We start from the raw sequence: 15,179 nt of genomic DNA on the forward strand, positions 1-15,179 counted from the left end.
AGGCCTCGGTGTTGTGCTGCAGAGATAGTCGTCCTTCTGGAAGGTCCTCCCATCTCCACACAGGAACCCTGGAGCTTTGTCAGTGACCGTCGGGTTCAGGGTCACCTCCCGGACCAAGGCCTTTCTCCCCCAGTTGCTCAGTTGGGCTGGCTAGCCAGGTCTAGGAAGAGTGGCGGTGTTACAAACTGACTCCATTCAAGAATGATTGAGGCCACCATGGTCTTTGGGACAACCAGTGCTTCAGAATGTGTTGGTTCCCTTCCCCAGTTCTGTGCCTCGACACCAGCCTGCCTTGGAGCGCTACAGACAATTCCTTTAACGTCATGGCTGGGTTTTTGCTCTGTCATGTACTCAAATTTGGGACCTTATATTGAAAGGTGTGTATTTCCAAATATCCAATCAGTTAGATTTACCTCATGTGGACTCCAATCAACTTGTAGAAACATATCATGAGGCTGTAACATGAAAAGTTTTATCTTTTCAAATGTACTATAATTCATTGGCTCCTCCCTCTTGATAAGCTGGTCGAACTTGTGATTACACAGATACTAGATACTACAAGATCGCATTATGTTTTTCTTTGGATAGGTTTCTATATCTCCCCCTACTGGGATAGTTGTATATGATTTCTTTCACATCTAGCCAACAAACAGGCCATGTATTAAAACATACATTTGGATCAGAATGTGCCAGATTCTGTCATTAATATTTTGCTCTTCAGTATCACATCAATCAGTCAGTTTTTTTTTGGATGTTTTTTGTTTTTGTCGAGTACAGAACAGATTGTGGAAAACCTACTAATACAACTAACTTACACAAAAATTTACATTAATGAAAGTTGAGTCTATTTATAACTTTTGAGTAAGTCGATGAATTTGTGTTTTACTTCTCAAAAACAACCACATTACCTATACTTTAGTCAATGTAACATAATGAACCATCATTCTGTTTGATAGAGGAAAATCCTCAACTTGGTTGAAGACACATTTCTTGGTTGTAGTGTCTTTCACGTCCACCCTTCTAGTGGGATGGAAACTCTACTCAGTACCTCCCAATCCCTGATTAGAGGTCAGATTGGACGACCCAATCCTTATCCAGAGGATCACAATCCTGATAAGCCAGCCAAGAACTTGGTCCTTATCCTTCCAGATAGGGTCATGGATTTATTCTATTTCCCAATCCGGGAAGATCACAATCACATTTTTGCATTTTGAAAAACCCAGTTCTAATATTTAATCCTATCCAATTGGGGTAATCCGATCAGATAACTTTTGAAAAACTGGCCCCTGGAGGACTCAGCAAATGACTAACAGGCATGGATCCGCCAATGATGTTTGATTACATAAAAATATCAACATGCTACCTTAGTTATGTCTGCTATCCATCTCTATTAATGTATCCCACCATTAAAATGAAAGTTAGGCTACTTTATGTAGGCTACTTTTGCTCAGTGGTAAAAAAAGGAGCCAGTTGTATCCGATTGCACCTGTTATGGTGCTGGCAGGAGCCCTATGGTTACTGCTGCCTTCTCATGTCCCAATGAACCTGATCAACATAGTCAATTAATGTCATTATCCTAAAAATGCTGTGGGCATATCACACACAACTTATAATTGTTCAGAATTTTTTTGTGGTACACATTCATTTAACATTATCAAATCCACTGGGATAATTAATATATTTCAGACTTGACATGAGTATTATTTCAAATGGCTGTATGTATTTGCCAGTTTTAAATTCATATGGCAAGTTGAGTCTTAGCCATAAATGAACAAGTTCAACTGCTCCCAAGGCACTGTGTTATATCAATGCGTTCCGATGACTGATTTCTGGGATCGGTACCGACCTTCTGTCCAGCAGAAGTCATGAGTCTCAACGGCTGAACCAGATGCTTCAACACATGGATGCTATTACAGCAGAAAGCCGTATGTCATTATAGGAAACCAAGTTTGATAGAGGAAAGTTCTTTAGATAGCTGTTTTTACTGTAAAAATATGAACTCGTAATATTTTGTTTTTTGAAATCAACATGACATTGATATTTGTTATAAATACCTTTCAGTATGATTACACAGTAACATCAATGAATGATTTGTGGAGTTTTTTTTTCTCTTTCTACTGTAGGCATTTTGTTGACATTATACATGTTTTATATATAGTACTGTATATAGCGTAAGTTATTGCTTTGTATAAAAGCATTACATTACTGTGTGAGAAAACATAAAATGCACAATTTTATTATGATGTCCCACAAAACAGTATATTGACACTATTTTCTTAGAAACAGAAGTTAAATCTTTGTATGACACTTATTACACCTGCTACAGCACCAATATAAATATGATCATTATCAATATCAACAGATTTCTATGAAGATAATTGACTAAGTGCTACAGTAGGTAGCTGAATTGGTTGTGGGTTGTCGGTAGATGAGAGACAGAGGGAGTGTGAAAGATGAACTCATTAGCTTACAGAGCAAGCTGCTTAAATTAAGGTTTTGTATGGTATTATTCTCTCTGGGTTTCATTAGAAAATAAGACACACACACATTACCTTTCTTCATGATTTATTTGCTTGTTTTTTATTTTTTTGACTGTACTAGTTATTGCAATCTGGTTAATTCACATTTAAAAAGCAGACATCATCCAGTTGCACTGAAATTGATTATTTAAATTTTTTACAATAACCATTAGGTCCATAGACTGGAAAATCCAATCAAACCATTATGTTTTTCTTAACTTTATTTTGTTTTAGGTAATTACAAAAAGAAAATATATAACAATAATAAAAAGGAGAAAAACTCAGAAATATTACGACTGGCAAACAATCACAACACAGCACAAGTACCTATTTACTGCAAGAAATAAAAGGTACAAAAACAAAAGAGAAAAAACATATGCAAAAGAGGGAGAAAATAATTGGCACCTATGAAGTCTGATACAAGAAGCAACAGAGGAGAAGGTAAGTGAAGCATTTCTACAGACTAAAATCAGAGACAGAGGGCGTTTTTTTTTTCTCACATTTTATCTTTTGTTTAAAAAAAACGCACAACCGGAAAGCAGGAACGATAAAAAATACTGCACGTACAATACCTTCTCTCCATCACCTTTTTTCTCTCCTTCTCTTTTTTAATAGCATATCCCATTAATATTCATTCCCCACTGCTCGTAATAGCTGCGCCTGGTGGCGGAATCTTTAGAGTTTTACATGTGAGTAGCAAATGACACTTTGATTGGCTGTGATGTTGAAATGGTCGTCCCCCACCGGGCCTGGGTCGGGGTTCTGGGCTGAGCCGGGAGTCGTGCCGGGCCCAGTCTCACTGCGCGTGCTGGCTCAGTGTGTGGTTCTGGAAGGGAAAAGAGGAGAACACATGAGGAGAGAAATAATAAGCTACGTGCCCACACCTCGAAGCCCCACTGCCACCTACCCCCTCACACCCCCTCCCTCTCCCTATCTTTACACACACACACACAACAGTAACGTCTCTCTGTCCATCAGAGGGCCCCAGCCTCCTGTAATATGTACTGTACTACCTGCTATGCATGGGCGCGCACACACGCCTACATGCCTAAACACCCACACTCTCACACACACTTCTCATGTTAAATCTAGTGGCAGATTAGTCATATTATATTAATTGTTTATTTGCATTGCGGTCTTCCTTATCCATGGCAACACACAACAAACATTTGTTTATTCTGAGTTATGAGGCCTACATCCCTTTTGATATTATTATAAATATTTGAAGACACCATCTCAATACCTTATGAGACCCACATTTCAACGGCTCTTGAGAACAACACATAAATTCATAATAACCCATGAAACACCTTTATCAAAATTAAATTCATAACACCACCAGAAACTGTCAACTGTAGACTATATTCTCTGCATACCTCAACCAGAGAGTATTTCTTCAGACCCAAACCAGATATGATGTGAAGAGTTAAATTCTCAATCATAGCAGATATGAAGCTCCCAGAGGCCCGTGTGTTAGGGAGATTTCTGGTAGGCTGGCTGGTTCCTCTGCGCTCTCCCCTGGACCATAAACCCAATTCCCAGGGAAAGCTCAGCAATCATCCCCCTCTTCCCACTAAAAGCTGCTTTCCAAGATTAATCTCTCACAGAGAGATAGGCCCATGTTTTTGTGCAACATTATGAAAAAAGAAAAGGGGGAAAATCTGAAGGATTAAACATGGTTTTTCGTTGATAAATACTTATTCTTTGGGCCTTATCTTGGTGCGCATATTTTACACACGACTGTTGGCAGAGGGGCTGCACTAGTTTAGCAGAGGAGGCCAAGCGCCCGCGTCTTAAAACCCTAGACTGACTGATTGCAGCCGTTCAGGGCCAGTCTTTCTTTTCCTTTTTCTGTCTCTTGCTCTTTCTCTCCCTCTTTTCCAGCACCCCGCCCTGCGTGTATGAGCGGGAACAGGCACAAGGAGGGCTCTCAAGCAAGGAGCCATCTCTCACTGGGAGCAACTGACCCCATTATGAGAGCAAACCACTTCTCTCGCTCCAAGCCGTGTTGCCTGCAGTTCTGCCCCCCCCCAGCAGAGGTCAGGATTGGCTGTCCCTCTGCCTGTGTCTCCTGTAAGGCCACAGTGGACCAGAGAGCTCTAGCCAGAGGGGAGGCAGAACATTAGACAAAATGGACCACTACACCTGGATTGGTTTCGCCATTACGTACAGCCACATGCCACATTAATGTGCGCTTGCTTTTAGCGTAACTTGTTCTTCCCTCACAAGGGCGTTCATTGTTCGGATGTGGATTTGCATCATATCTTTGCATGGCCGCATTCAGGCGTGCGTGCATGGGCGTGAGTTTGAGAGACATGGAGGGAGGAGGGAGTGTGCGTGCATGTTTTCCCCCAGGTTTCCAGGGCTCTGCTGGTGTGTATTGATTTGCAGAAGGAGGGGATTGAGAGGCGCTGGCTGCTCCCCGGCTCCCTGGGGTCCCAGGTTACACCAGCACTGCAGTGGCCTGATGGAAACAGCACAGCTAGGAAGAGCCGAGCAAACACCCTCACACACGCCGCGGCACATTCCACAGGACAAACACACCGCCCCGCAGAAACAGACCCCCCCCCTAAAGAGCGTGACGGCATTTCCTCATCGCCATGAAAAAGTAGCGTTTGTTTAATGTTTAATTCGTTAATGAGTGTGAACTCACACAGACTGAAATGTACACGGCGATTCGGGTCGGAGTTAGCTCTTCATTTGAGAGCCCGGTCGGGGGGCTATGATATTGATCACGCCACAGGCAATCGATAGGGTGAATGCTGTGGGTCTCTGAATCTGATAATGACGCTCGGTGTGACATCAGTCCTATGCTGCTGTAATTGATACATTGTTCAGGATAAGGAGACTGAGGGCTCTCTGTTTGAACAGAGCAGAAAAACACATGGTCATCTTAGAGGAAACTCCCAAATAACAGACAAAACACCATCACTAACACCCGTCCGACCTGAAAAACAAACTGATACACTTGCTGATTATTGAACAACTTCATCCTGCTAATCTCTGTCAGACAACTCCGCATCACTGGTTGACAAACATCCTATCCCATTCTGGCAACAGCCTAGACAAAGACATCTAGTCCAGAAGACAACCACTGTACTAACAAAGACATCTATTCCAGAGGATAACCACCGTACAAATAAAAACATCAAGTCCAGAACATAACCACTGTACGAACAAAGACATCTAGTCCAGAAGATAACCACTGTACGAACAAAGACATGTAGTCCAGAAGATAACCACTGTACGAACAAAGACATCTAGTCCAGAAGATAACCACCGTACAAATAAAAACATCTAGTCCAGAAGATAACCACTGTACGAACAAAGACATCTATTCCAGAGGATAACCACCGTACAAATAAAAACATCTAGTCCAGAAGATAACCACTGTACGAACAAAGACATCTAGTCCAGAAGATAACCACTGTACTAACAAAGACATTTAACTCTTTCAGATAACCTGTGTACTAACAAAGACAAGACATCCCTGACTGTGCTATCCCTTTGTATTGGACACTCAAACTAAACGGATAGAGCATGCTCTAATGTCAGTGTAGCAGGGGGACACTGTTTGATGGATGGAACAGCGCCACTCTGCAGGGGGAGGCTGTGCTATGGGCAGAACAGCGCCTCACTGCTCAGTCAATATCTACGCTGTCATTGTTTTCCTAAACTGGTTATAAAAGAGAGGCTAAATCCTGCCGAGCTGTGGGCTCATGGGAAATATGGCCCAGTCGCATTACTAATGCAGAAACTGCTACACACACTAGGGGGGGGGTGAAGATAAAGGAAAATCAAATCTACGTTTCCAACACAGGCACAATTTCTAAACGTGTTCCGGCGTGCGAGGACCTGGACAGGACCGCCGTCATGTCACTTTTAATCCGACGTCTGAGGCGCCGCCGCAGGGCTCTGAGAACCCTCCCGGCTTTGTGGCGCTGCCTTGGGAGCAGGCCGGGATGAGGACACAGGACAACCTCTCTCAAACCCAGAGATGGCCAGATCAGTCAGAACCCACCAGTTAGATAGTAGCAGATATTATGGACAACTGTTCGGGAGATGAGGGGTCACCAAAGCATATCTGTGGCGTTATAATGTATCAACTGTACCTAACAGCATTGCTGGGCTGGTCTAGCCTACTCTGATTAGCCTGCACGGCCTTGGTCTTAGACACCGGAACGTACTACTGTAAGGGGGTGCTAGCCTGTCCCTATCTGCTCCGGTTTTTAACACAAAATGAAAAATCACCTTTGCCGCATGGTGCTCTTTAGTGTGCTTATTTTTAGACCGTTGACAGTCTTCCAAGGGCCAGAGACTAACAGATGGGCTGTCTTAAAGCTTCATATGTTCCCAGATTCTCACCTCCGAGACACAGGAAACTCACTTGGGAGCGCGCTACAAATAAATGCCCCCCTCGCCCTCCCCCTTTGTTCCCCTTTTTCCTACCCCCACCACACCAAAAATGTGCCCGGTCTACAGCCACGTCCTGCCCCCCCCCCCCCCAGCCAAGGGGGACATCCCCTCCCCTGCTGCCAGGCTTTAGTAAAGCCAAGCTCATGCTCAAACACATCCAAAAGGCTCTCTCACACAGACATACACACACATGCAGTGCTTGAAATAGCTGTAGACCAAACGAGACAACACATGATTGTGTCCTCATACAGCTGGTGGATTTCTCCTTGGCCTTTGGAGCTATGAGGTTCAGTCTGCTGTCATTATCCCACTGTATCACAGTCACTAAGTCTACCTGATCCAACTGCACTGACAGTTTACAACATACACATGTGAGTAGATAAAAAATATAATTGCTTTAGGAGTCTACATTTAAAACGCAGCCCGGAACAGCAGTTAGGCCTTCACACACAGCGGGGAGTAGTGGAGTGTGGAGGGAACAGATGAGCTTGGGCCCCAGACGGACCGGACCATGGGTGACAGAGTACAGAAAGACACGCAGCGCTGCTCTCCCATTCGCTCTCCCGGCCTGATCACCGGAGCACACTCCCATTTCCTCTCCGTGTCACTGTCATGGCACACCCAATCCCCGCAGGTCCCTAGGGAGCCCGCTTATTTGATTACAATGCACCCTAAACTGAGCAGGGAAGAAAGCGGAGAGACAGAGAGGGCTGGGGGAGGGAGGAGGGACTTTTGGATTGATGTAGAGGCGGCTGCTTTACGATGCCACAACTATATGATCACCCAGAGAGAAGAGAAGAGGGAGAGAGAGGGATGGGAATATTCAGAGGGAAGTGTGTGATGGTGCCGGAGCTGTCAGTGGTGTGTGATTTATAGAGTGTGTTTGTGTCAGCCTCCAGCTGCTGAATGGAGAACATCAGGGTGAAAAAGACCTGGGTTTCATCATGACGGAGACAGAGGGGGAGAGAGAGAAAGGCGGGGGGGGGGGGCAGAAGGGGGTGACACACAGAGATAGAGAGATAAGTAGGGAGATCAAGAGAGAGAGAGAGACAGACAGACCCCACAGATAATCAGGTCCATGTGGTGATCTGATGTGATGTATGATGTTGATCTAGTGATCTAGCTCAAACCTCCGCTCCACTACCGTGTTTGATCACATCATAGTAGAACCAGCGTCTGTTTAGTGCCAGTAGAACCTCTCTGGGACAATACCCCGGCTCATACGTCACTGTCTCAGCCATGACAGGCCTGGTCGCTTTGGCAACGAATGGAAGGACGGAGCCCCACGCAGCGCTGGTCCTGTGTCGTGACAACACTTCTCAGTTAAACTGTCATGTCTGACTAGGGACAATGCCTTGCTCTGCGGTGGCAGGGACACTAAAACAGGGACATGTTCAAGGAGGAGAGAAGTGCCACTCTCCCCTCCCCCTGCCTCCCAACCTCTCTCCCCCTGCCTCCCACAGAACACAAATACTGGAATGGAGGGGAGGACGAGGAGAAGGGACGAATGAAGTGAAGAAGACACCACTAGATGGGTTGATTCCATCCCAGCGGAACTTGGCCCTCTTGGTCACACTATCACACTGCCCTACAAAGTATGACATATTCCCCAGACCCCTAATCTCTCTGGGTGTCAGGGTAGCCACGTCTGGCCTCCCTCCCTCCCTCCAAGCCACCTTTCCTTCTGAGTGAGGGATGTTTTCTGAGATCATGCTTTAGACAGACTCTGTGGCGACTGTCTATACAGGATGTCATTGGACACCATCTTAATTCCCAATACTGATTCATAGTCTCTTTCAGACACTTGCATCACACACAAACACACATGCCATAGTAAGGCAACAGGGTGTGAATGTCTTGATTCCGTTTTAAGATTAGCTTACCCCGTACACCGTAGAGCGGTTTTAGTTTGATTTCACCACAACAACATTTGTTTTTTTTGGTAGTGCAGGAGAGGAAAAACAACTCCCAATGAAACAGGTAAACAACTTAACCACTTCCCGGGAATGAGGAAGTAATGTTCGGACGCGTGTTCCAGCTCTGTGGTCTGTAGATTGATACATTTATTTTTTGCAGATGTTTTCATCCCCCTTTAGCTCTCTTTACACTAAAACAACTGAACCAAAATCCCTGGTCTCCCCTCATGAGTTTTTGCTGTACAAGCTGAGCTGTGAAATATTATACAGCTTACTGAGCTGTGAAATATTACAATTGATACTCTGACCAGTGTGACACCACAATCTGAGCACTAGTCCAGAATCACACCACAGTCAAACCACTATTCCAGAGTCACACCACAGCTTGACCACAAGTCCAGTGTCACAATAGTAACACCACTAGTCCAGAATCACACCATTATGACCACTTGTACAGAGTCAAACCACAGTCAAACCACTATTCCAGAGGCATACTGCAGTCTGACAACTAGTCCAGAGTCACACTACAGTCAAACCACTATTCTAGAGGCATACTGCAGTCTGACCAATAGTCCAGAGTAACCCCACAGGCTGACCACTAGTCCAGAGTAACCCCACAGTTTGACCACTAGTCCAGAGTAACCCCACAGTCTGACCACTAGTCCACAATCACACCACAGTCAAACCACTATTCCAGAGTCACACCAGTCTGACCACTAGTCCAGAGTAACACCAGTATGACCACTATTCCAGAGTAACACCAGTCTGAACACTAGTCCAGAGTAACACCAGTCTGACAACTAGTCCAGTGTAACCCCACAGTCTGACCACTAGTCCAGAATCACACCAGTCTGACCACTAGTCCAGAATAACACCAGTCTGACCACTAGTCCAGAATCACACCAGTCTGACCACTAGTCCAGAATCACACCAGTCTGACAACTAGTCCAAAGTAACACCAGTCTGACCACTAGTCCAGAGTAACACCAGTCTGACAACTAGTCCAGAATCACACCAGTCTGACCACTAGGCCAGAATCACACCAGTCTGACCACTAGTCCAGAGTAACACCAGTCTGACCACTAGTCCAGAGTAACACCAGTCTGACCACTAGTCCAGAGTAACACCAGTCTGACCACTAGTCCAGAGTAACACCAGTCTGACCACTAGTCCAGAGTAACACCAGTCTGACCACTAGTCCAAAGTAACACCAGTCTGACCACTAGTCCAGAATCCCACCAGTCTGAACACTAGTCCAGAGTAACACCAGTCTGACCACTAGTCCAGAGTAACACCAGTCTGACCACTAGTCCAGAATCCCACTGCAGTGGACCAGTATTCTGTGTTGCAGCCCACACAGACGCTGGTATGCCCGGTCAGACAGCTCTATCCTCTATCTGGTCCCCAGACAGCATGTCTTTGAGCTGGCCAATCAGCTTGCAAGAGGTTTCGTGTGGGGCGGGGGGCTGGGGGGTTGCATGTCTGTCTACAGAGAGCCCCCCCCTGGTCCCCTTTCTAATAACACAGAGCACCAGCGCTCAGTGGGGCAGCTGGGATGCAACCAGAGACTGCCACTGGGACACCCTGATCAAATCCTACCTGCGCACACGCCCCCCCCCCCCAGCAACAAGCAAACTCCCCCGCCACCTCCACACATAGATGACATCACGTCCTGCAGCGGAGAGCAGGACACAAAGCGGGAAAACGCCACACAACCATCCCACGGCCCACCTCAATCACTCTACAGCAAGACACACCGTGAACGCACACCAGACACTGTTCACGCGTGTCCCGTCACTCACCGCAGACACTGAGGAGGGATATCACACGTTGCATGTTAACCATGACACCTCCACGGAACCCGTTCCCCCGCTCCACGTTACCCGTTCCCCCGCTCCACGTTACCCGTTCCCCCGCTCCCCGTTCCCCGTTCCCCCGCTCCACGTTACCCGTTCCCGCGCTCCACGTTACCCGTTCCCCTGCACCACGTTACCCGTTCCCCCGCTCCACGTTACCCGTTCCCCCGCTCCACGTTCCCCGTTCCCCCGCTCCACGTTACCCGTTCCCGCGCTCCACGTTACCCGTTCCCCCGCTCCACGTTCCCCGTTCCCCCGCTCCACGTTACCCGTTCCCGCGCTCCACGTTACCCGCTCCCCCGCTCCACGTTACCCGCTCCCCCGCTCCACGTTACCCGTTCCCCCGCGACCGTCATGGCAGGGCCTTGTATTCAAATGTGCTGCCCTCTAATATTCAACACTGTCAGGATGTAGAGCGAGATAAGAGGAAGAACTCAACAAACACCCCACCCCCCCTCCCCATTCCAAACTGCTGACTGGAGTTAATATTTACCACGGCTAAAGGAAACGGTGTACACACACTAACAGAGGGGAATGCTGGCATGGGTGGGAAGAACCAGCGCCACCTTGAGGGTTGAATTAAACCAGCATGGTGTAAAGACTGGCCATGCCGTCAGCCAATGACAGCAGGCGGCAGGGGGGTGAGGGATGCGGTGGGGGGGGGGGGGGGGGGGGGGGGGGCTCTGAGGCACCTGGGGGAGACAACAACAACAACACACACACACACACACAAAAACGCAAGTCTCTGAAGTTCCCAGTAAAGGAATCCAGATCCGGCAGGCTGGGTCTAGCAACGCTGATCAGGGGCGAAGCATCACTTATTTACCGGCTTACGTCTGCACTATTTATGGGGCACTGGGGAGAGGTACAGAGGAGGAGAGGAGAGAGGAGCTGAGAGGGGCTAAAATATGCATGGGGGCTGGTCCATATGGGAATAGGAGAGGGAGTAGGAGAGAGAGAGGGATGGGGGGGGGCAGGACAGAAAGGGTTCAGGGAGGTGGGTAACAGAGGTAGATGATGATGAGTGTCTCTGGAACGGCTGGAGGACCAACAGAGGGTGAATTTGTGGGGGTACGCAGGCCCGGGTAGGCCAGAACCTTGACAGGTCAGCCTCCTCTGTCCACACAGACCTCATTAACGCCACAACAACCAGCTTCTCTCCGCAAACCTCCGCGGCCTGCCCTGGGCACCTCCCCACTCAGATCACTCCATCTCCCTCACTTACGGCTGCACCTCCCTGAGCGGGTCACAGAGGTGGGTTTTGGGGTGGGATCCCCAGATACGAAACCAGGCCAGCGAACAGGAAGAAGGAAGCAACCTCAGGCCAATCGGAGGCCACGTGACCAGGCTTTTCCTGACTTGGCGATTGGACTGAGAGGTCTCAACTAGATCACCGTTCACAAACATCACTTATTTTAGATGGCGGTGGGGGGCGGAAAGCATTGAGGGAGGAGCGCTCCTCCTGCTGCTAAATGGACTGACCGGCCATATGCCCACCGCCACCGGCCCTACATCACTGTCACCACAGGGCGGGGGGCTGGAGGGGAGGTGGGGCTCTGTGGGCTGGTCAGAAGATTTAGGTCACAGACCCAAAATGGAGCCATGGATAGTGTTTGGCCATCTCCCTCACAGGAAGTTCAATCCCAGGGCTACCATGCCCAAAGACCCACTCCACTGCCCTCCACCAGAGGCACGAGAGAGACCGAGGGAGAGAGGACGGGGGGCGGGGGGAGATCTGGTAGTGCCAAGCGGCTGGGTGGGTCCAGCCTCAAAGCCGACGGCTTACAGTTCAGGATGATGGATCTGGTCATGGGCAGGGGCAGAATAACTGACCCCAGCTGCCCACTGGACCCACTCTGGAGTGAGTTATACAGAGGGACCCTCCTCGATCTGTCTGGACTCTAATGACCCGACATGGCCAGAACCTGCCAGGCCAGGATGGGGGAGAGAAAGGCAGGGAGGGGCAAAAGGAAGTCCACCTGACGGAGGGGAGACAGCCTGGATCTGCGCTTCTTTACTTAAGAATGTACAACAGTTGCTGTGTCTTCACTGTTAAAACAGAGAGTAGAAATATATTGTTGGTAACAAGAGGACATACTACTACTGTAAGTAGGTGGCAGTGCTAGCCCATCTAAATGATGGCCTCTCAGTAGGATAACGATTGATTCCTGGAAGTTCTTTAAGTTGTATAAGGGGAGATGTGTGTACCAGGGAATGACTGACCGTGTGTGTGTGCGTGTGTGTGTGTCCCAGAGAGACCAGCAGGGAGCTTGATTGATTAGCAGTGCATTGGGGTCCAATCATTACTGCCCATAAGGATGGCTACTCATTTCCTCTGCTAATACTTCTTATTAATGATCACCATACCACGAGAAACATCTAGCTACACCGCCTGTCCAAGACTGGAATACCATCTGGTGGTGAAGACCAAAAACTAAATTGCAGGTAACCTACTTGAATCCATTTTAAGAACTTCTTCCTGTAATTTCTATCATATGATATCAGAATGTTGCCCAGCAGAAATGTCCTCCATAGTGTTATTGTACTGACCTGGAGCTCCGTCTGGAAGAAGAACTTCTGTGGACACTGGGAACAGTCGTAGATCTTGTCCTCCTGACCATGGACAGCGAAGATGTGCTGCTGCAGCTTATTGGCCTGGACAAAGACTGGGGCGGGGGAGGTGGGTAAGTTACATGAGTGGTTCAGACCGATAACTTGTGTCAACCAGAGAACTAGTTCATTGAATATTTTGCCTGGGAAGAAAATAAAATGATTCAAGTCTTACTCTCACTGTGTGCAAATACAGAGGAGACAATGTACATAAATGTCGCTCTACAACAACAACTTCAACAGCGTCACTCGGAATAAAGAGGAAAAGACCCCTCTGAAATCAGTGTGAGGTGGATGAAGCTCCACCCGAGAGATGACAGGCACAAGAAGGGAGATGCAGAGATGCTGGAGACAAGACAAAATGCAGACTACACTATCCCCTACAGACCTTGTGATATTTATCAATAAATTATCTTTTTTTTTCTTACTTCCGCTCCTGTGTTTTTTTTTTTTCTGTTTTGTTTCAGTAAACTAAGTTTGCTGTGTGTGGAGAGTCTGAATTATTAACCCTCCCCAAAGGAGCCACACCCCCTCACTTATTCATAACCCGCACAGGAAAAAGTTAAACTTTAAAAGAGTGCTGTGTACCTGTGGGGGAAGAGGAGAAGGGGGAAGAATACAACCAAACACAACTACTGAGAGGAACAGAGAGAAGGAGAGAGAAATACATGGGGAAGGTGGGGGGGGGGGGCTGCTACATAGTCTGAGCTTATAGGAAGTCTCCTGATTCAGACAAAGAGAAATCAACAGCCAGACATGCAGAAAGACTCTGAAACAAAGAGCCAGGAATTGGGATGTCCCAATGTTAAAGAAACGTATATAGAAAGCAGACAGACCAACAACAGGTAAGCGAAAAAGCATGACGAATAAAGGATGATGAATAAAGACAGACACAAAATGGCGTCGTGGCTGCAGTCAGCCACGCTAGTGTCTCTGTCTCTATAATGATTTCTGATTCCCAGAGAGGATCCGGAAGTTCAAAGTGACTTTCAGCCTGCTGCCTGGAGAGCCCTGGCTGCTTAACTCCGAGGACACGTACAGAGGGCCCCTAAACCAGCCGGACAGCCACAGAGGATTAGCCGCCCTCCTCTTTCAGCCTGCCCTTGTTATCTGACCTCTCGTGACCCTTCTGATCCGGGTCACAGCAGACACAGGGGGGGCCATAACCAAGGACCTTGAGCGACTCTGATCGTCCTGCTAGTCCCAGCTAGTTTCCGTGCTATGCTAGAACCGGCCAGCCCAGTGCCTGCTCGCTGTCGCTGCTCGTTGGGACTAAATGTGCCTATTACTGAGTAGAGCTGACCGTGTCTAGTGTCTGTGCCTGGCCAGCCCTGCCCTGAGACTACGGCTTTGACTGAGCAGAGCTGACTGGGTGATGGGGTGTCTGAGCCACTCAGGGGGGAGGTCTCTCCAGGATGCACCATGGGTAAATCAACTCTAATTAAGTTTCCCATCAGCGCGGCTGGACTCTTAAAGGACCTGAGTTCTGCATCTCAGAAGCAGAGAATTGACCTCTGCAGAATGTCTCGGCTAGGTTCAGTGCAATTTGGCTATTTTTTTCACAATATTACGCAGAGTAGATTCAAGTGTGTGAGTTTTATTTTAGATCTTTGCTGCATGGATTTTCATGCCCTCTCAGTGGTTGTCCATGTCAGGATTTCCCTCCAACCCAGTCTTTACCTCCCACAGAACTGATCGTTAGTACAGTTCAATAACGAAGTGGAGGAGGGCTTCATGTTAACACAGGGAAATGTATCTGGGTCATTTAATCAGCAGGTACATTCTATGGGCCAGACAGTACAGGTGCGGGGCGGGCCTGCAGACCTAGGAAAACGTGTTCATACCGCGTTCATGTTAAATGT

The 15,179-nt window shown here is 47.6% G+C and overlaps 1 protein-coding gene across 3 annotated transcripts in view; it reads right to left on the bottom strand.

Moving 5' to 3' along the window:
• Positions 1-2,540: 2,540 nt before the first annotated feature.
• znf423 (zinc finger protein 423) overlaps positions 2,541-15,179 on the bottom strand; it is a 120,988-nt gene continuing 108,349 nt past the window's right edge. For 2 of the 3 annotated variants that reach the window (XM_029115082.2, XM_029115081.2), the window contains exons 8-9: positions 13,258-13,373; positions 2,541-3,345 (exon numbers count right to left, since the gene is read on the bottom strand). In XM_029115082.2, the coding sequence (XP_028970915.1) occupies positions 3,316-3,345; positions 13,258-13,373 (146 nt within the window). In that variant the 3' untranslated portion in view covers positions 2,541-3,315. The remainder of the gene's footprint in view (positions 3,346-13,257; positions 13,374-15,179) is intronic. The other variant, XM_029115083.2, reaches the window with a different exon arrangement.

The sequence above is a fragment of the Esox lucius genome, chromosome 19, assembly GCF_011004845.1.
Source record: "Esox lucius isolate fEsoLuc1 chromosome 19, fEsoLuc1.pri, whole genome shotgun sequence".
Classification (NCBI taxonomy): Eukaryota; Metazoa; Chordata; class Actinopteri; order Esociformes; family Esocidae; genus Esox; species Esox lucius.